We start from the raw sequence: 22,016 nt of genomic DNA on the forward strand, positions 1-22,016 counted from the left end.
CAACGTTAATCTCTAATCACTAAAAAATGACCTCATGAAAGCAAATTCTTACTAAACTCCACCCTTCCTTGTCTCTCAGTGTTGGTATCTGTTGTACAGTCAACGTGGGGGACGCAGCAATGACCTAAAGAGTTGTGGGGTAAACATAAGTTAAGCCGGGCCAATGTTTACATGTAGCTCTGTGGTTTGTTGCAATGTGAGTCCCCTGGGAGTCCTGAGAACAGCCAAGCCAAAGTATAAACAAGAAGTGAGGGGATCTTGGTAAAATAAGCTGATAAACTCAGGTCACATCCTTCCCCCTTTTGTTATCTGGAGTAAGGAAGATGCCTCTTTTTGAAGTGTAGTATCTGAGCATATAAACTATATAAGCACTTGAATTTAATGCTTAACTCAAAAAAGGTAAAAGTGCAAAAATTATAGGTAGCCCATTATAGGCGTAGCATGTAAAAGATAGATGAATAAAAGGATAATAATTTATTCAAAAAAAACTATTAGGGAATATCAAAGAGATGAATAGGGATTTGAGCCTGCAGGACCCACTAATGGAAAATAATGACATTGCAATATGATCCCATCATAACTCAAAATAGAGGTCTCATGTGCTCCAGTGTTTGCAAATCATGAAAACATGAACTTCAGATTGGATTTTAGAAACTTTTTCCATTATCTTCTTTTCATGTAGAAACTTAGCAGCTTCTTAAAAGAACTCCATTTAAGTTTTCTGTAATGTTGTCATTTAAATCAATGTGTTGAATCTCTCTGGTGTTAGACAATCAAGCTTTCAGTATGTTAGGCACTATCTGCTGAGTCATGAGTGTGAATATATCAATACACATGTAGGTTATCTATTAGACTTGCTATGAGTTTGGTAATGTATTTTGTTATATGTTGAACTGTGCCATATTACACTGTAATTAACCTGTGAAAAGCTTAAAAGCTGCTGGTATGACATATGATACACACGGAAAGTGGGATGCTATTTATACACAAAGCTATCTAATCAAGCTCCGATTTTATTTGAGATTCAGAAAAAAAAATTGTTGGTGTATGTACAAATTACTGCAACAATTCAGACCATACTTTGTCTTAGTAAGGTGAAAACATGTTGTTATGACCCGCTGTATCTGCCAACAACGTGTTCAGTACCTCAACAGTATACAGTGACTCATCACTTTTATTTTCTAACACAACAAGCGTTGTTATAAATTAATGTGCAAATGTTCTTTGTCAAAACTGAACACAAAAAGAATGTGGAAAACTAAATATTTACAAAATTATTATCTTACTGTTATCCTTTTCAAAGGTACACAATGTATCGTCTAAAATTTAATAATATAGTTAGCATTACTAGCTTTTGTATGAAACAAATTCATGAAATAAACTCAAACACAGATTACAGCTTAGTCTAAGCCTCCATGACATCACTAAGTAGTTTGTGGACTGTCATTTTAGTCTTGAGTTTAGCGTTAGGGTCATCACCATCATAGTATTATGTAACTGGAAGTATTCGTATTTGAAGGCACGCTAAGATCGCAGCTAAAGCTAGCAAACTTGTTTAGCTAGGTGCAGTGCACAGAATCAGATACCTGGTAATTAATGCTAAGTAACATTCAAATAAAATACTATAATAAGAGACTAGATTAATGAGGTAATACCTATCCTACAAGGTAGGGACCTAATTGCCACACCTTTAATAATGTAGAACTTTAAGCCTTAAAACATGTGTGAGTTATCAAAGGCTACAGGAAGATTAGCTTGAGACATTGAAAATACTTCTTTCTACCCGCCTGTAAACAAGTTCATTTCTGATGTAATGGTGAGCATTTTATCATTGGCATCTATGGGAAATTACTCACTTTTGGCACCAACCTCGAGTGGCTATAAAAGAAGCTGCAAACGTTGTTTCCTTTTTCAGTTTATCATCATCCTAATATTTTTTTAACGAAGATAAGCTGATGTAAATTGTGGATGCAGCATTACTGCTACATTCACTTGACTGTTTTGTTAAGCCAATTCCAGCAGTCACTGTGACTAAATAAGCCTCTAAATTTTCACCAAAGAAATCTAACTGTGAGAAAAATTATTAAGTAAGCAAGTGAGTGAATCATGCAGTAACAAGTTCCATCCTTTCAGTGGAGAGAACAGATGGTTGTGGTAATGTTGAATTACTGCAGAGCAGAGGGACATAGACACTGACCTCAATAGATACTAACACCTGTAACCATGGTAACTGTTCACAAAGCTGGTGACATCAGAAGCAGTTTTTAAACAAGGAATTAAAATGTCACTCAAACTCGAATTGATTTGAAAAACAAAAATAATAAAATAAACCTTTTCAACAGAAAACTGTAATTTAGCCTAAATGGCCACCAGGTGCTAAAATGAATGCAGCTGTTAACTATCTGTTAGGTTCATTTAACATCATCCATGTGCAGAGTAAATCACATACATGTACCTGTTAATCAGCTCCTTTTCATTCAACTCTCTTTACCTGAGGTCACTAGAGACACCATGGAAAGAATGTACAGCATGGAATATGGTAAACTAGGAAGCGAGTGCAGTAAAGTACTGGTATTCTGGAGAGCTGGCCATTGTTAACTCTGATAATAAAAATCTCATAACACAACTGTGTCAAACCACCAAGGGCAGTGAAACTTACAAAGCAGTTGTTATCTGTGTTTTGACCAACCTTTTATGTGTGTTTTAGGTATCTGTTATGTATTGTGCATATGTAACTTTGGACAACCGAAGTAGCTTTTTCAGCTTTCCAACATTGGTGTTACTGATTATTTTACAATCATTTAAAAAAAGCAGAACAAAAATTTCATTTGTGACACATGCATTAACGTACTGTATCCATGCCAAGCTGGCTGCTGTGTTATAATAAGTATCAATGAACTACAGTATATCCTCTCCACTATAGTGTCTTATCATAGTTTATGCATCTTTATATCATGGTAAAGAAGTATAAAAAATGTAATCAGCACAGTCAAGTTCTTTGTCTCCATTATCGCCTATATCAGCACACTCTGTAATGCATCCCTGCTAAATTATTTTCAATATCTACTATTACTAGTTATCTGTTGATTTCTGTTTGCAGGACAAGTCATAATGATTTGAGTTGCTATTATTTTGCAATTATTAACTTTTTAAAAACGAGCCTAACTTTACAGACTGGAGGTTGGCTTGTAATTGGATTTTTAGAGTGATGTTCTTGTATGTGATTGTGTGCGTTGGCGAATTAGGAGTTGTGACAGTTCACATCTGTCTCTCTACCTCTATCTCTTTTTCACACACTCTCAAACACACACACACACACGTCCTCTGTTTCTATATGTGTCCATGAGCACAGGGTCTATACTGTGTGTGTTCGTGCAAGTTTAATATGTGTATATGTGTGTACACAGGCAAGAGATTTTTTATTTTTTTTTGTATATCCAGGGCACATTGTCTGGACAGGGAAAATGAGAATGGATGGGATTGTAATTACTGAATGGAGATATCCACACAGTGTGAAATTAGAAAAGGCTGGGCGAAAACCTCCCACGGGCACAGCCAGTAAAGAGAGAGAAGTTGTCATGGTGATAGGTGAATTCAAACAGGGCTTTGCAAACCTTCGGGGAAAGAGGTGCGAGTGCATACGAGCGAGTTGTTCCTTTGTATGTGTGTGTTGGGTTGCGGTGGTTATTTGGGGTGTGTTTATGGATTCCTTTTGTGAACAAGGAGAAAAAAAGTTGCTGCGACCTTGATGAAGACACGCAAAATGTGATGTTTTCAATTTTTCTACATTCGGACTCACAGTAAGCTTTACCTGAACTGAGCGTGCAGTGTGTTACTTACACAGTTTAGGATTTGAACTGGGATGCAGGGCACATATTATGCTTACTTATCAAAAACTCACCTTTAGAGGTTTAAAAGCTGAGCGACTGACTTTACCCTGAATTAGTAAAACTATGGATGCGCTTCCCTTTGTTGCCTTCCTTTTTTAATGTGCTGAAAAACTGAATTCTAGTGGTTGTTAAGCGGAATAAGCACGTAGATATGCTGTAAATGAATTCATTGTTTTGCTCAAAGACATTCACGGTTACTTTAAGGACACAACAGCACCCTGCTGCCAAACAGGGTGCAACAGCTCTGTCTTCAAGGACACAGTCTGTTGCCAAAACACTGTGTACACTCTTTAAAAAAAGAAAAACTGTATTTTCAGTACAGTGCCGTATCCTTAAAACTATGACATGTTTGCATCTATTTTGCTGCAGTGAAAGCTGGCAAAGAATAGCTTCCACTTCTTGAGCTTCTCCCAGAATTCTTAAATTCCAGGCAGTAGTTTGGCTTTAGAGACAAAACAAAGCATTTAAACAACCATTAAATTCGTATTTTTGTTTATTTAAAAAGCAAGTTGAGTACTGCCTTCTACAAAAGTGGAACCTATAACCTTGTTGAAGATGTTTTATTAATTTTGTTTGTAGTCAAACATTTCATAGCTGTTCTGCGTTGCTGGCAGGCATTAAACATGAATGAATACCATTGCTGTGGATTCAGTTTGTTTCTAAAGAATCATATTCCATAAAGCATTGCACATTGTTCACTGTGTAAATGTGTATCTTATATTGTTCAAACATATTTGTTTTTATGCATTTTACCACTGCTATTTACTGAATACTGCTCTTGAAATTAGTCTGGGGAAAAAATTATGTCATCATTGACCATACGGAAGGGCTGGAAGTAATTACAATGAGGATTTTAATTTAATTCATAGTCTAGGACTCTCTCTGGGACAATTTTAGATATTTCTTAATTAAAAACTGGGCAACATTTTATAATATGATACAATGTGATATTTTAAACACTGACATTTACCAGTTTCCATTAATTATTTATTCCTTTTTTAAAATCCTTTTGTGATCATGTAATTGATAAACTTCCAAGCAGATTACTGTGACAAATACTTGTTTCAATTTTAATATAGATTGCACAGATGAATATCACACTACCAAACAAATTAGGGGCTCACTTTTTACAAAACAGCTGAAAAACATTTGTCTTCTCTTCATTTTCAGATAAAAGGTGGTAACCAAAAAATAGGAAATTCTCAAATAACAGCATGCGTTGTTGTATATTTGGGTAAATGAATGCAATAAGGTAAATAACTTAAAAGAGAGGAGCAATTAGTCTCTTTTTTTTATATATATATCCTGAAAAGGTTGAAATAAAAAAAACAGAACAATTAAATCACACAACATCCCTCTTCACCTCTCAAAAATAGCTCTCATTCACAGATTCATTGATGCAGCTGCTAATCACGCTTTCACGTTGCATTGTTTCACAGAAGAATCCCAATACTTACTTTGTTTTTTGCGTCTTTAGGTCAGGTGAAAGGATTTTAAAACAACACAGGAGCAGATAAATAAACACCAAGTGCTTGTTCTATATTAACATTATGTAATATATTCAGAAATAAAATGACAGGCTGATGATAGAAGCATTAAAGGTTCGGTTCACTAACAAGCTAGCATTGTGGGTATGTGGCCATGGTGGTATGTTGGAGAAGATACCAGTGTGGGATGCGCTGAAAGCACTGAAACCAAGCCATCTATTTCACATGCCACGACTGTATTACGTAACCAGAAGCAGGAGACAGGGAGGAGTAGATTCCTTTGTCATAGTTCAAAGTGCACAGTGAAAAGATAATGGCCTCCTTTTATCAGTAGGCCATAGTAATGAGCTTGTTCATCACTTACGGGAGGAGAGCGTAGGGGAAGGGAAGGATGGGTGGGAGGTCAGAGGGTTGGCGGGTGGTTGCATGGAGTGGGGGCTGAGGAATGCCCATCCATCAGGCGCCATACCCAGAGTCTGGCTAGAGACCCAGCCCCCTCAAACCTCCAGACCTGTTCATCACCGTCTGTACAAGTGAAGAGAAAACTACCACATTATATATGGAGGAACAAAAGTGCCATAATGGTATTGCTTTCAACAAATATGTAGTCTGTTCTCTTTTTTTCAAATAAAAAAACAGCCCCAAATATAATAAATTCACGAAATTGTGACATGGGATCTATTCAGTAGAGTTTTAAAACACTCAACTTAAAAAAACCTTCTAGACTAATGTTTTTTAAGTGGACATGCCTGTATTACATATTTTAGAGACTGCTCTGAGGGCACTCTTCACCTTTGCAATGTAGAAAATTGAGTTTCCTAAAGTAGAATTTTAATACAAACCACTCTTTCTGCCTAAGTTAACCAAACAATGAATAAAACAAAAGCAAACAGAGAATGAAAATGAAACTTAAGTTTACATGTAGCATGAAAAAAGCCTTGAAAACATTTGTCTTGAGTTCCACATGGAACAAGTTTTTGTCAGGCTGTTTTCACTTTCATAAGGAATTTTGTAGTGTTTTTAAAAAACATAAAAGCTTATGTTGATAAGCATTGATTTTTTTTCATTGATTCATTCATTGTTTGATATATTTGTCCTGGCCGTCTTCCACCCATCCATCCATCCATCCATCCATTTGCTTATCTAATTCAGGGTCGTGGGGTGGTTTGGCGCCTATCCCAGCTGTCATAGGATGGAAGGCAGGGTAAAGCCCAATGACAGCTAGGATACGGATACAGCAAGTGGTGGTAAGAAGGTTATGGTTTTGAGTCCGCTACCCAACCATGGTAGTAAGTTACTAGCCGTAAGTGTGAATCTTATCTGTCATCATCACAGGCTATGTATCTGTAGTAACATACAAACTACTTTGTGTACTATTGTTGTCATTGTACCTGACAGTCAGTTTCCTAGTCCTCCAGTCTTCCAACTCTAATTTCCCAAAGCAGAGTAATATGGTGAAGATATTAGATTGATTTGTTTTCATATATATCAGTAAAGACAAATTTTGTAAGCAGATTTTGAGCAGGAATCTTGCAGACATCTACATCTACTTGTCACAACATCAGTTTCAGTGCAGCAAACCTGTTTGCTGGGTATTCAGAGCTTAAGGACACTCCCAATGGATTTCGTCACTTGAAGGACAGTCCAGACTATCCAGTCCTGTTTAAACCTGATCATAAGATCAAACAGGTTTACTGCCATGCAGGAGATTTGTGTTAAATACTGAATGTATATATATATTGCTTCATTTAGTTGTCCTGACTTGCTTGTGTATGTCTTTTGCTTTTTCTGCACATCATGTTCACTGATGTGCCCTTAGGAGTTACTGATGTCATATTCTAATGAAAGCATCCAGCACAAATAATCATAATCAGTTCAGCCTTCCAAAAGACTCTCTAATTAGCAACATGATTTAATCAAAGTATCAGCCAAAAAGAGTATTTACTACATAATGTTTTTTTAAAGAGTGAATAGTTTCAGCAATGAACACAACAAAATAACCGAACAAACCTTGTATGTTGATTTTTGCTTAAGTCTATTAATGTAACTCTTATTAAATCAATGGATTTCCATTAAAATTTCTTGCAAGTGTCATACAAAATAAGAAAGACTTGGTCTCAGCTCTTTGTCTGATTATTACAACCAGATGAAAGGTTTCCAGGTGGCAAAGACTTGACAGACTACCATCCCAATGTGGGGTCGCTGACCTCCACTTTCCTTCTGGTTCAAGAAGCAACCCCCCTCAGCCCCACAGGACATACAGCTTGTAGCTTAGAAGAGGGGGAGGAATATGCATGGATGTGTATGTATACATATGTGCATGAGGTGAAGCCTTGCTCTAGGGAAGAGCTTGTTCTCCTGGTTGACCTTGAATATTCTCATTCATTTCACTGATAGCTGTGAATATGAATGCATCCTTGACTGCACTTTGCTAAGGTTGAAACTAACCGCAACTAACCTGCCTGATCTAACCTGATACAGGTTCTGTAAGGTGCATAAATTTGGTGTTAAATAAATATTTATCAGATCCTTAAAATTCCCAGTAGGTATTGAGAGTGAACATAAGAAGCATCTGAGTGCACAGTTAATGACTCTAAATCTAAAAGGAGTATATGTGCTCATTTAGAGAAATCTGGCCTTGAATTACTAAAGTCTGCTTTGCAAATCGTCTCACTAATAAATGTAATTTGTATGTCTCTTTATTCTTTGCATTCACTGTATTTTGTTATGGTTTATTGCTGAGAACCAAAGCAAGTGTAGCGCAGAGTTTGAAGTATTTTACATTAAGATTTCAGGTAACATTAAATGACATTTGATGGCTATTAGTTCAGTTCAGTTCAATTTTATTTATATATACTATTGAATATTTATATATTCAATATCGCACTCAATAACGCTCTGCTCCAGCATTCTGCCATCAAAAGAACACTGTTTACTTGTTGCCTGTATAAAAGAAACCACATGCCCTCTAATGTTAACATTCATCCATTTTATATTTCAGTTTAACAGCCATGTATGATTGATGTAGCAGTCCATTTTAGCACACTGTAAATCCTACCAGTTATCCTCCTTACCCCACAGTGAAAAGCATGTCCACCAGTGACAGTCTAAGCTGAATATTATTCAAGTGTCGACATGAACCCATGGCAAGGTTACATTAGAGTCAAGCACCTTTAAAGTGCTCGACTCAAACCTTACATTTGTTTTAACATTGGTTGAGTCCTCGAGTACAGCTCCAAAAATGGCTGCTGTGAAGTGTAGTGTTTAAATAAATGTATGCATCACTGTAATCATTTTGAATTTGAGGCCCAGGCAAGTGACATTATTATTATTAATAACAAGCAGTAATGTGGAAATGAGATAATAATGATTAGAAGATTGAGATTTATTGACATGTGGTTTTGGTATCTAGTTTGAGCAAATGAACTGTTATGATAATTGTGTATTAAAAACATCTTTAAAAGAAATCACATTTCTTTGCATAACCAGGAAAAAAAATCATTAGATACAGCTGTAGGCTAAATTCTACCTAGAGTCATGTATTGAAAGATTTAAGGTTATCCTCTCACACTGGTGCTGGTTTTAACTAACTGCTAAGCCTGTCCCTGAGCCTGGTTCTGCCAGAAGATTTACTCCCGTTAAAAGACATTTTTTCCATCCCACTGTTGCCAAAGCGCTTGTTCATTGAGTGTTATCTAACTGTTAGGGTTTGGGGCTCTTTATGTTTTCTCTGTATTATTATTGTACAATATAAAGTGCCTTAATGTCAACATTTTGATAACCCTCAGGGTCAAGCATGACTTTGGATCAGTGGTTGGCATATTATACTGAGAAAACTGCAAGCAGCAGTACCAGTGACCAAGACACTGGCCAATTCCCAATAGGCACTTTTGCAATAGACTAACCGAGGTACCAGAGCTAAATTACTGCAGGACTAGATACCAGAGTGACACGTTGTTGTGGTTAGTCTGGAAATTCAGGTTAGTGGGAAACTGGGGTCAGGTCGTTTGCCATACACAACTGTGGATTCTTTTAGGCTAATTCTAATGTTATTGGGGGTTGTTTGTAGTAAAATAGGTAACCATGTGGTTGCCATATGGAAGAATAACATTTACCATAAATAACCACATAGTTTTGGATGATTATTCACATTTTATAGTATGGAGTTACGCTGGGGGGGGGGGGGGGTTGGGCTCATTATTAAAATCCTAGTGCTTAGTTGTCGCTTACTCCGAATGCCAGTGGCAGAACAGCTGCTGTGTTGAAGTGTAGAGGTGCTTAAAAACCACCAAATTCACTCTCTCAGATTTTTATTGCTTGTTTTTTTTTTTTCTTTACTTGGATAATGTTTCTGTGGTTCCGGAGGCCTGGTGTAAAACTGAACAGTTAAAGCTGTCATGTCATGGACAAGTTTAAGGGTTATTAATTCAGTTCAATGAATATTTTGCACAGAGACCTGTGGATTTACTGCAGGTCTTATCTTCTGTCATTTTCCCACTATTGACAGTGTGTTGCTTGTTCCGGCTCACTTATGCTTTCATATTCAGTTAGAGTTCTTCTCATTCAAAAATTCTTATGTCCTCTTATCTCGTCAATCGTTTTCTGACTACCGTCCATGGGCCAATCAATCTAAATATCCTTCAGGCATATTTTTGCTCACTCAACCACTCCCCCATCACCACATAGATCTTTAGATTGTTCTGGGAAACTTACCACCAGTGTCTACATTCCAGACAATATTATCCTTTATCTTCATTTTCAGCCTGTGTCTAGCTGTGACCTCACCCATGAGTCTGATTGTTACAAGCTCAACCCTGGGATTCAGTTTAAAGTTACTGAATAATGTTGAAAAAAACTGCCCATTATCACAGCTCTGGTGCAAATATCCTTAACAAGTAAATGGAAAGGGCTGGTTACCTTCCATTTTACATTTCCATACATTTTTCTCAAGTATACACAAGTTCCCCTGCAGGGAAAATTATGCACTTTCTCCACTAAATTGACCAGCCCAACATACCATGCTTGTCTTTAATAGCACACACAGCGGGAAGTCTGATATATCTGGAGAAAGAAAATAAGGCCAATCTGAGTCTGTCGCAGTTATGCATATTTAATTAATTCAATTTTTTTTCATCTCGACCACAAAAACAATTCCATCAGTCTTGGAAACGGCAAACTATTGAAATTTGGCCTTGTGGCCTTGACGTTGTATCTATTAATATCAGGATTAAAAAAATAATCATTCTTTATTTAATCTTCACAGTTTTGTTTCATTTGAATAAAAAAACTTATTTTATGGTGTTATACAGCTTTTGTTGTGGTGATTTGAACTGGAATACCAATAAATATATCTTTAAAATGAAAGGAAGAAATAATAAAACAACCTCTTGAGAGTCCTTCAATTATTTAGGGGCTTTGGGGCATGGAGCATGGCAGGCTCGGTGGAGCAGTGTTAAAGCTGAGGCACTTTGTGCTTGCAATCGGAGATGAAGAGGCTATTTGTCTGTGTAGTGTGCAAAGCTCTTATCAGGGATTTGTTTGTGGCACAACTTAATTTGCATAAATTTCTTGGAGTGTAAGATGAAAACTCTGCGCTCTTGGCTGGAGCAGGAGGAACAGATTGCCCTCACAATGCACATTCCTTCAAACAACTCAAATCGTTGTTCTAATGTGGAACTTAGATTAAGCTTTTCATCTCAATGGTCTGACCATTAAATATTTCTCCTTTTCTCCAAATTTTCACATGCAACAAGTATCCTGGCTGCTTATCTATCAAGTATTGAATCGTGAAGACTATTTGAAGTTTATTACAATTCCTATTTGTTACAGCTTATGACTAACAGCGTTTATGCCCTATGTTAACATTGTACTCAGGGATTGCTGAGATCTGAGAACATGATGACATGTAAGTGAGTCCTATACCCTCACTGAGCACAAAATGTTTATTTGACATTCCTACATTTAAATCAGTAACAAAAAACTAGTGATCTGGGATGTGTAACAACATTTTATTAAAACTATCTCTTTAATTTGTATTTATTTATTTATTTATTTATTTTTTACAAATTACAGCAAAATCATGTCAAGTATTACCAGTAAAATGTATGCAAACATAACTTTCCTCATTTTGGTCAGAGATATCAAGCTGGCCTATTAATGAAGTCGAGGTCCCAGTCTAGTTGGCCTTTGTGTGCTACTTGTTTGAAGTATTCTTTATACATACATCATTGCCCTGCTAAACTTGCAATTAAAAGATGTGCCTGCTGATATTCTGTGTGTTACGGATATGTGAATCTAAAGCCTGGCATATCTGCTTGTGTGATGTGAAAATTATTCCAGGGCCTTAATGCTCCATCAATTCCCAAAATAAAACAAGGACTGAAGGAAAGTTGGGAGTAAGATCTAGTGAAGAGTTTACGTATAATGCCAATGATGCCTGCAACCTACAGAGAGATCTTTGGGCTAACGTAAGCACAGCATCACATGCAAAGTTTAAGAGTGACAGGTAAATGGTTTTTAATAAAAGGTGCACATTGAATGGTTGTGGTAAAGCAAGAAAACTGCAGCTACTACCTGAATGAAAATGTTGCTGTATGGGTATAATTATTTTCTACCAAAAGAATTATGATCCTATATTGAAATATACGTGGGCCATTCATCTTGTCTGAAGCACTGAAATATTGGTGTCCGGGACACTGTGAGCCAAAAGCCATGCACTGTGAAGTTTTAAAAGCTTTTGCAAAGGTGTGTGTGTGTGTGTGTGTGTGTGTGTGTACACACACACACACACACACACACACACACACACACACACACACACACACACACACACACACACACACATATATTATATATATATATATATGTTATTAGGCTGTAGAGCATTACAGTGGCTGTTTTTGGATTCAGATCTATTCAAAAAAACACAGGACACAGTACTGTGGCATGCTGAAAAGATGAGCACATAGACGATTGGATGTGGAAAAAGTATAGTCAGAGAGTTGATAATACAACAAGCAGATTGTTCTCCAAAGCTATTTAAAGCACATGAATGAGCCCTGGGTGACTGGTTCCTTCATTTCCATGAACACATACACACTAATAGTGTGTATGTGTTCATGGAAAGGCTGTAGGCACCTTCCCACATATATCCGCACTGCTACCCTAAAGGCTCACTGACCACTAGTGTTTATTTTTCTGTCTCTGAAAATGGTCCCAAACAGATTTACCTGTGCAATGTTTGCTAAAAACTACCCAGTTAGGGATGAAACAAACACCATGCAATGTTTTTGCTTAGGTTTGACAACCACTGGAATAAGAATTCAAATTTTAATGTAAAAAGTTTTTAAAAAGCGCTTATCCTGGTTATAGTCACGGAAACCCTGCCAGTGTGACCCTGGTGCGATAGTTCACCTGGATATTCACTGCTGAATATCCAGTAAACGCTTTCTTTCTGATAATGATAATAATAATAATGGAAGACAAAAAACACACGTGTAGAACCAATAGTCTTTTTATCCATTTTCCAATAAAAAATACATTCATACAGAAACTATTTTACAAAACAATTTCAAATGAAAAAATTTCATTATGCCATAAAATGAACAAAAATAGAGCCTCATATTTTCCATGTTTATCCAATAAAGATTCTCTAGCTAAAGATAGGGCATCTTTGCAGGTCAAGTTGGGGAAAAAATGACATGGCAAATAAAAAAAACGTAATACTTAGTGAACACCAGAATTCAAAATTATTACAATTCAAGTGTCCAGAACAATTCACGTCTGAAAGTACTTGTTTTCTTCTTTTTTTTCTCTATTAAACATGATAGGCCACGGGTCTAGGCGATACTGATGTCATTTTAAAATGTACATTTTTTTTTCTGACTTTATTATTTTTTTTCCCAAAAATCAAAACAAAGATGTTACAGAAGCAAATGAAAGGAGTATGGAGTGCATCTATTTTACAATAATTCTTTAGCCTTTTATCGTTCACATTTGGAAACAACACACTGCACTTGTTTTTGGTCCCACACCTGTTCAAAATAGAAGCTTCCTTACAAAATTCTCGTAGTTTACAATGTAACATGTCTTTGTGTTTCTCAGTGTAAAAACAAAAATAACATTGCAGACAAATGAATGTTCAACAGGTTCACCGGAGACGTGTTGAGTTTTAACAAGGCTACCTGTGATGTTGACAAAGTGAGACATTAAGTAACTGATGAATGAATGAATGTTCTTTCTAAAATGTTCCATCTGTCATAATTTTTGTGTATAATAAAGCGGCGCCAAAATATTTCTACAAGTGGAGAAAGTGGCCATGAGATTATCCACTTGTGCGCTCATCTGATTTTTTTTTGTTTCAGCTCACTGAGAAGTGTGACGAAGTCATGTTACCCATGTTGAAACATGAACATAGTGAAGTTGGTACAAACAGCTTGTCCTTGTCTCAGCTTAGGTTACCAGCACAGACCTCTAGCTCTGAAACACAGCTCAGCTGAACTGGTTGGACTGGTTTTTTGTACCGTAAAGTCAGATTGTGGGCTGTTAAAACTAGAACTGAGTAAAGACACTGACTCACCTTGGAGGTGAGACTTCCCGAAACATCCAATATCAAACCACTCTCGTGACTGAGAATGTGGTCATTAGCCTACTTTAAATGAGTCATCCTTTGCTTTTGAGAGTATATGCTTGACATAATGGACCCAATGTAAATGTTGCCTTTGCAGTAAATCTTGATTTGCCACTCTCGGTGGCTGACCACACAACATTTCATGAGAACGTGCTTCCAAGACTCTGTACCTTTGACAGCAAGTTACAGTTAATCTGAAGTGCATCCACGCAATCGTATACTACATAGTAGTAAATCAATATAAAAGTGAATTGCTTTTCCAAGTTCTCCACAATTCTGTCTCAGATCTGGATAATTTTGAAGACTATGATTTAGTTCTGAAATATCTATGATATATTTAACACAGACGTGTAAATGGCAGTCATTATGAAGCTGATATAGTTACTTTTGTTTTAATATTCAAGAGTTTAGAGGAGTTTGTCGCAAGGGAAAAGGGCAAAAGGTGCAACTGTATGGATCAGAGCCTTTATAAAGCTATTCAATAACGCACAACTGCATTCGCAATGGTCATTTGGTGTATGTGTGTATGTATAACAGAGTGATCTATTCAACAGGACAAGGCCACTTACATAAGGCATCGGTAAGGTCAACAGTGCATTTACAGACAGAACAAAAGAGAAAAGCAAAAGTGAAGAAAAAGGAAGAAAAATCCCACAATCAAAATATTTGCAAACAGTGGTATCCCCAACTTATAAAGAGAATGAAAGAAAAATATGGCAAAACAAAATGACTGCCTTATGTGTTTTGTACAATACTATGATACTGAGTATTATGAAGGTAGCTGCTCTTGAATGGAATTTTGTTGTCCTATAAGGTGAGCAACACATCCCCAGATCCCATGCAACTTCTGATATAATGGCAATAACTGTGCACAATTGTTGTTGTTTTTGTTTTTTTCCTTTTAAGATACAAAGCTTACACAGTGGAAAACAAAATGAGCTTTATAGCGTGTATGTTTTGAGACAGGCTACGTAATACATTGCACATTTAATAGCTGCACTAAACAAAACAACCTCCCATTTTTAGACAGGGAGCTGTAGTTTCACCTCCAGGCAGAAAGGGGGCAATCTCTATCCAATCAGCCCCACTAAACTACCCCCCTACTCCTCTCCACAGCTGACAGAATCAGTCATGACAGACAGAACTTTTTGCTTGCATTCATTCTTAGAGAGACAACACATAACCCTCCCTCAAAAAGAAAAATAAACCTCCCGAGTATAACATCACCCTTGCTATGTCATTCACTCGCAGTTCCACAATGCAAGCTCCATCCACTCCATAAAGCCAGCACAGGCATCCAGTTGCAGGCACTCACAGTCCCCATGCGCACAGGCAAACACACTGTCAGTGGAGGAATGGCACCCCAACCCCTGGAGTCCCAAATTTCTCCAGGAATAAAGCGTTGAACACCATACAGAAGAGTCTCTTCCCATCTTCTCCAGCCTAGATCTTTCCCATATTGGAGTCTCTTTTTGCCCTCCTGCTCCTCCATAAAAGCCTTTCAAGAGCAATCACCACAGCGAGGTGTTGGAGGCACTAAGTATGGTGCAAATAATAGCCTGCGTTGCTTCATGTTTTTCCACTGACTGGAACACGACGGTGCCCCTGTTAACGCTCCCAGGACACACCGGCCTCGCTGATCTCCACAGGTCAGGACAATTAACCCGAATCATCCCTCAGAGCTCTCAACATGAAGACCATCTTAGATGTGCCTCTTCATGTGCAGCGCCAGGTGGTCAGAACGGGAGAAACACCTAAGAAGAGAAGAAAAACATCAGATCCAGCCACTAAACTGAAGAACTAAACAAATGACTATAACTTGTTGAAGGTAATAAGTTGCTTATATTAACAACTAACTAGGCTACAATGACTAAGTAAAATGCTTCTAAATTCAACTGAATCAGTTAATAGACCAAAAAAACCCCGAAACACTGTAATAAACAAAGCTATCACTTCGGCTGCAGGAGATGAAGGGAAAGGAAATGAAAAATCTCATTTTTAATTGAAGGAGAATGTTCACACATCCATCCGAGACGCTAATCAACACAAGAACCCTGGGGTGGTTTGTTAACATGTGAAACCAGTGAAACAAACAATATAAAGCTTCTTTTTCACCCACCAAAGATGCTTGTTGGATTCCATTTAGATTAAAGTACCTATGGCTATGCAGCCAATTTTATTCTGCTTGTTTGGTATTGGATACTATTCTTACTCTCTGTGCTATATAACATGAACACGTGATAGATTGAAAGAATGGGCTCATGCCTCCCCCTTCCACCTAGTCCCTTATCCCAGTCTGTATAGGTTTGGCTGATGTTTTAAATAGCGCCCTGGTAGAAGAGACCCAAACTTCACGCTGTTCAGTCTCATCACACTCCTCCCATCCATTGTACTCAACTCTTTTTATCCACCCCCTTGACCTCAACCATTTTCATCCTTAACCTTCATTCATCCCTCCCACTAGCATGTCATTTTGATAAACTAATTTGCTGCTTTCTTTGTCAGTAAAGAAATGCTTGGCACTCAAAATATAAAGAAGGGGAGTAGTTCTTATGAAGAGGGGTTAAATTAATTTACAGCACTTTGTTTTGAGAGGCATTTGCTATTGTAACAAAAAAAAAATGTGACTAATCATGGTGACATATGACAATAAAAACCATCTCACCTGTCGCAGTGACTGCATTTAAATGGCTTTGCTCCAGTGTGCTTCCTGAAGTGTCTGGTGAGTTCATCGCTTCGTGCAAAGCGCCACTCGCAGCCTTCCCATGAACACCTGTAAGGCTTCTCGCCTACAAGAATGAACGTAAAGAAAAGCAAAATATTAAAGCCAGCCATGTCATTTTTCATCTGAGTTCAGAACCTTGCATTTACTTAGCTATTCAAGCAGCCTCTGCAGGTTTACCAGAGAGTTAAGAATTTCTAAATCATAATATGAATATTTTAAACTACAATTTCTCAGATATACAGCCAATATTTACAGTACAGGAGGTAAAATAAATATGATCCTGTGCAGGTGGTTAGCAGATTAGGCTGACTACTGTAAGATGAATAGAAAAACAACCTCGTGCCTTGTGGGCCTCAAGAGCTGTGGTATGCAGCTGTAAGAAGCTGTTAGAGTAGAAGGCTTATGTAACAGGGGGCGAGCTACATGAAAAAAATAGAGACTGTTCCTAATGGTCCTACAGACCATTAACCATCATTAACCATGTGGCTAACGTGGCTGGAGAACGATGCTAGGAATGTGACTTCCTCTGCTAATGGAGGGCCAAGCTGTAAACAGCCTGGCAGAGGTCAAAGGTGACAAGGGAAACTGCTCACATTTGAGCCTCTAACAAAACAGTGCAAATGTCAGATTCCCATAATGTTTCACTCTCTCTCTCTCTCTCTCTCTTTTTTGGGAAGTTGTATGCAAATGAGCGAGTTTCGGAAGCTTTTCCCATGGTGAAATCTGAGAACTGTTGATTTGTTTTCAGGATCCACATCCTCTGGGTGCTACTCGGCCACAAAAGAACATCCCTCCCCTTCGCGTCTCTCTCCCTCTCTCACGCACTCCCCGCCTCCCTTTGCCCTGCATGAAGTCACGTTCCTCTGTGTGAATTAGGTCATAGTTGAGGGCATTCCTCCTGACAAACTATTCAAAGTATGTGGGAGTATTTTTTTCAGAACTTTGAGCAATAACTCAGCGCTTCAGCTCGGCTATCGTCACTTTTGAAAGGCTCACTGTCAGGCCAGTTTACCTGTGTGTGTCCGCTGGTGTGCTTTGAGGTGCGAGCTCTTGGTGTACACCTTCCTGCATCCGTTGAAGTGACACCTGTGCACACGCCTCCTCCCGTCAGGTGATGCCTCCCCGCTGGTCAGACCTGACCTTTCCAGGCTCCTCTCCATGCCCCCAGCCCTTATTTTCCCTGTTGAATGCATCACTGTCTGTATCCCAATCCACGTCTGGGCTACAGAGCCCTCCTTGCCGAGCTCAGGTGAGGATGGTGGTGTGCTGATGATGCCAGAGGCCACGTCATCGCCGTTGTCGGCCAGAATATCAGTTAAAGAGCTGGAGGTGAAGTCGAGGGTAGGGGAGAGCTCCTCTGAGCTGTCCGAGGCCTCGCTGCTGGCATCGGAGTTGAAACCACCAGCATCATGGTTCTGGCTATCCTGATTGTCTTCCTCCTCCTTAATGTGGGTGATCTTTGGGTCCGACTCACTTGACTTGTCCCCGCAGGCAAGCAGCAGCTTGCTCCACAAGTCTTCCTGGGTCTCAAATTTAAGGTCTGTGGCTGAGACGTAAGGCTCGCTCTGGAGGTATCTCTCCAGCTCGAGACATGTCTGTGTAGATGAAAGACAAGATAGAAATGAGTTCAATGGAGCACAGAGCCAAAGGCGTGTAACAGAACTCTTACATTCAACCTGAAAGTCCTTAAAACCACCAAAAAAGACCATTTGTTTTTACAGGAAACACAAGACTCCGGTATTCTCCTCTGCACTGTATTTATTCTAAGCAGCAGCAAAAAAGGGGGTATGCTGTGACACTGTAACATCACCAGCCCTGTTTCTTCTCTGCCTGCAGGAATGAAGTAAGACACAATGTCCTATGCAGAGGATAGTCAAGTACACTCTAAGTGTGTTCTCTGAGCCCATATCAGGGAGGATTACAAGCACCACATTTCCTTCTGAGAGACTGCAAGAACAAGGTGCTCTTACCCACGAACGCAGGCATGGTTTGAATGTGTGTAGGTGTGTGCAGAGGTTGGTCATGAAATTTACATATGCTACAGAGCCCCCCATTGGGTTAGGGAAGTGCTTGTAGATCTTTTAAATCTATCAATTATTCAACATAATGTGGATTTAATAATGCATTTGGAGGCATTGCTAGAAATAACATAGCACACCAGGGACTGAGTGGAGGGAGGTCTGGTTCATGGGGGTTCATAAAAAGCCTGGCATGAATACTGCAACAGCCACTGTGGATTGTGGGCCTGTTTTCTGTGAAAAGGAAGTGAGAGAGCACTTCCTTAACCCTCTGCAGTCAGCAAGCACAGGCCAGATACGAAGGCCACAAACAGGCCTGTGCAGTTTCCTAATGAAGCAAATATAAAATTACAGCCAAATGTTATTATAACAGAACTGACTGGAACAGTGGCAGCCAAAGCTTGAGGAAACCTGGATCCAAGAGGTCATGGGACAAATACATTTTTCGGACTTTTTCCAAACTCCTCCTAAAACGATTTATTCCCTTAGAGAGAAATTGACATTTTCCTAGTTGCTTGGAAGTTTATAGGGTCAAAATGAAAATGAAACTATCCGAGAGGGGACTATCCCTCTTTGGCTGATCTGGTTACAGGCAGCACAAGCATCACTTGACAAAACGCTAAAATAAAGGAAGAACGACAAATCTCACCAACAACATTTTTAAAATATTATAATAATACCATACTGAATAAATAAAGCTTATCTAGAGATGGAGGATGAGATGGAATAAAATTAAACCACAGGTACCAGGCAGCAACTACAAACACCTTTCGTGTGTGTATGTATATATATATATATATATATATATATATATATTCTAAAAGAGGACTATCATGGGAAAATCTTCGTGTCTTGGGAATGAAAAAGAAGGCATTGACTTCATATGTTTCTTGTCAGCAGTGCTGGATAAATCCCAGGCGAGCTTTAAATGCCTGAGAGGGCGACTTGGAATGAAGCCCGGCCATATCTGATAGACGGGGAGACAGCGAAGACTGAAGAGTAAGGCCAATTCATTTCCCAATCTGAGCAAGAAGCGACTTGTACCCTTCCCGTCACTACCAGTGTAAAACTCCACTGTTTTGTCAACCAGGCGGCCGCCTGGTCGAGCAACGGTTCAATAGAAACCAGCCTCTCTCTTATTCTCTCTCTTTCTGACAGTCTGTCACTCTCATTTGTATGTGTGGGTCCGTGTGACAGCAAGAGGGAGTGAGCGGCAGGCAGAGAGAAAGTCAGGAGGAGGAGATACGCGCAAAGGCGCACGGCTCGCCATTCACTCGCTAAATCTGCAACACGGCGTGTTTTTCATTTATCACAAACCGATGTGCCTGTATAACCTGCATGCCTGAGTCCACAATACGAGCAAACCACCACTGAACAACTGTGCGCGCGCCGTAGCACCAGAAAATACTGTAAAAGTACAACTAATTTAAAGCATATTTTATGAAATGCGCCAAAAAACTAAAGAAGACACGTAATAAGTCTGCATTTTTACAAACATACTAAAAAAATACTGATCTGTCACGAGGGGAACTTGCACCATTTCCCCTATAACCGGAGGCAAACCAAGTTTTGAGAAATAAATTTATATTAGCTGCATTACTGAATCAAACGCGCGCTCACATTACATGAAACTACTCTGACATTTGCCAGTCGGCGCGCAGCTGTCACTTAAAACAAGTTTCTGGAAATTACGCACTCTGCTGGCACTTCACACATGAGCCTGTGGCACTATCTGTCAAACTGAGGAATCGAGTGTTTGGAATCAGTCGTCAGCCTACCTGCTGCCAATACTCTTCCAGAGATGGTAAAGCTGAAAAGTATCCAGTGTCGTGCACAATTTGGAGCTCCTGGAAGATGCTACACATAGGGATGACATCCATTTCACTCCTGAGATTTAGCCACAAGGATAAGCGAATTCAAGCTTGTGAGGAAACGAAGCCTGATGTGTTCAGAGAGAAGCTGGAGTCTTAGCTGTATTTGCATGTATACTAGTCTGGAGTCGTGCACTTCCAGTGGAGGTTTTGAGCGTGAGCGCACAACACCGAACTCTGCAAAAGTCCGTCAGCGCACTGTAAACTTCCCCCCCGATTCAAAATTACAGGCAAACCCACCCCCATGTGATTACATTACGTTACGGCACGTCTACCAATGGGCTTGCAGGAACTTTACAAAGGCCTACCAGACCACTTCCGACCAATAACGAGCGAGAGCAGAGTCATCCTGTGTGCCGTGATTGGTGCAGAGCTAGAAGCCTCTCTGGCTCCCATTGGACTAAATCAGCGCTATTTTTAGAACCGTATATAAGCGAGACTCTTGTCTTACCACAACGAGGAAGTTGAGTTTTCTACTGATTCGACTCTGAGCGTCAGCCGCTCCGGATCAGCGGCAGGAGAAGCGTCCGTCTCTAAATAGACATGGCTATCTTTATTTCCTCACACACGCACTAGTTACTCTCGTTCTCTTGGCGAGTTGCGCTATGAATCATACGAGCGTAAGTCTGTAAAGAAAATTGCTCTCCTGCCTGTAAAACGCAAGTTCATGACAACAATATTCAGACGCGTCTGCAGACTCGGGGGGGATCATCAAGAACCTGATCAATTTCTGTGCTCTGTGAAACAAATGTGATAGACTTCATCTTTTCATGGCTGCCCAGAGATCCATGAGCATTATTATGAGTCTCTCTGTGACAGTGTAGACAATTTAATAAGCTATTAAGTTATAATAGAGTTGCCATAAAGATGATTATTCACATAATGCTGTGCGGGTTATTGTAGTGGCAGCAGCTTGAGGCATAGCGTGAGGGACAGGTTAGATTTTGCTGGGAATGATGCACATTGGCAGGCGCTGTGTGCGGATGTGTGCGTTTTAATGTCAGTCACCTGTGGCTCTCTTAAGAGCGTACTGCTTTTGCAGGAAAAAAGTGTATGACTGTAGTTGCTTGTAAAACCGCATCAACTTATTTCCTCTAGAAGGGGGAAAGTAGAACAGGTTAAAAACAGTGTTGCCACCCATGGTGCATGGTGAGAGTTCCTAATGCAAGACGGCAATATACCTCTACTCTAAAATGACACGTTATAAATACATTCTGGCACACTCCCAGAAATATATTTACCTCTTTCACTCCTTTGAATGTAAATTGCTTTGCTTTCCCACATCTCTCCTCCCAGAGATCAAAGAAACATGAATATTAATCTGTGTTAATACATGTACAAGTTGGTATATGATGAGATTTATGTCCTCCTTGTGTGCTATGCTTCATGCTTTATT

The 22,016-nt window shown here is 39.1% G+C and overlaps 1 protein-coding gene and 1 long non-coding RNA gene across 2 annotated transcripts in view; one reads left to right on the plus strand and one right to left on the minus strand.

Annotated features, from left to right (window-relative positions):
- Window positions 1–22,016, plus strand: part of LOC113010524 (uncharacterized) — a 93,723-nt gene that overhangs the window by 16,547 nt on the left and 55,160 nt on the right. The window lies entirely within an intron of this gene.
- On the minus strand, window positions 12,873–20,876 carry LOC113010523 (Krueppel-like factor 6). Its single transcript, XM_026149618.1, has 4 exons — window positions 20,528–20,876; window positions 17,744–18,326; window positions 16,672–16,795; window positions 12,873–15,760 (listed from the first exon to the last, which is right to left on the minus strand). Exons 1-4 carry the CDS (start codon window positions 20,627–20,629, stop codon window positions 15,709–15,711), a joined length of 861 nt encoding a protein of 286 aa, XP_026005403.1. The 5' UTR covers window positions 20,630–20,876; the 3' UTR covers window positions 12,873–15,708.

This window comes from Astatotilapia calliptera, chromosome 18, assembly GCF_900246225.1.
Source record: "Astatotilapia calliptera chromosome 18, fAstCal1.2, whole genome shotgun sequence".
NCBI classification, from domain to species: domain Eukaryota; kingdom Metazoa; phylum Chordata; class Actinopteri; order Cichliformes; family Cichlidae; genus Astatotilapia; species Astatotilapia calliptera.

What these genes read in the sequence shown, in the direction of transcription:
- LOC113010523 (XM_026149618.1), bottom strand. Translation starts at nt 20,629, where the DNA reads ATGGATGTCATCCCTATGTGTAGCATCTTCCAGGAGCTCCAAATTGTG. An exon ending in TGGAAGAGTATTGGCAGCAG is followed by an intron (nt 18,327 to 20,527) that starts GTAGGCTGACGA and finishes TCATCTACACAG; the next exon opens with ACATGTCTCGAGCTGGAGAG. An exon ending in ACACCAGCGGACACACACAG is followed by an intron (nt 16,796 to 17,743) that starts GTAAACTGGCCT and finishes TCATTCTTGTAG; the next exon opens with GCGAGAAGCCTTACAGGTGT.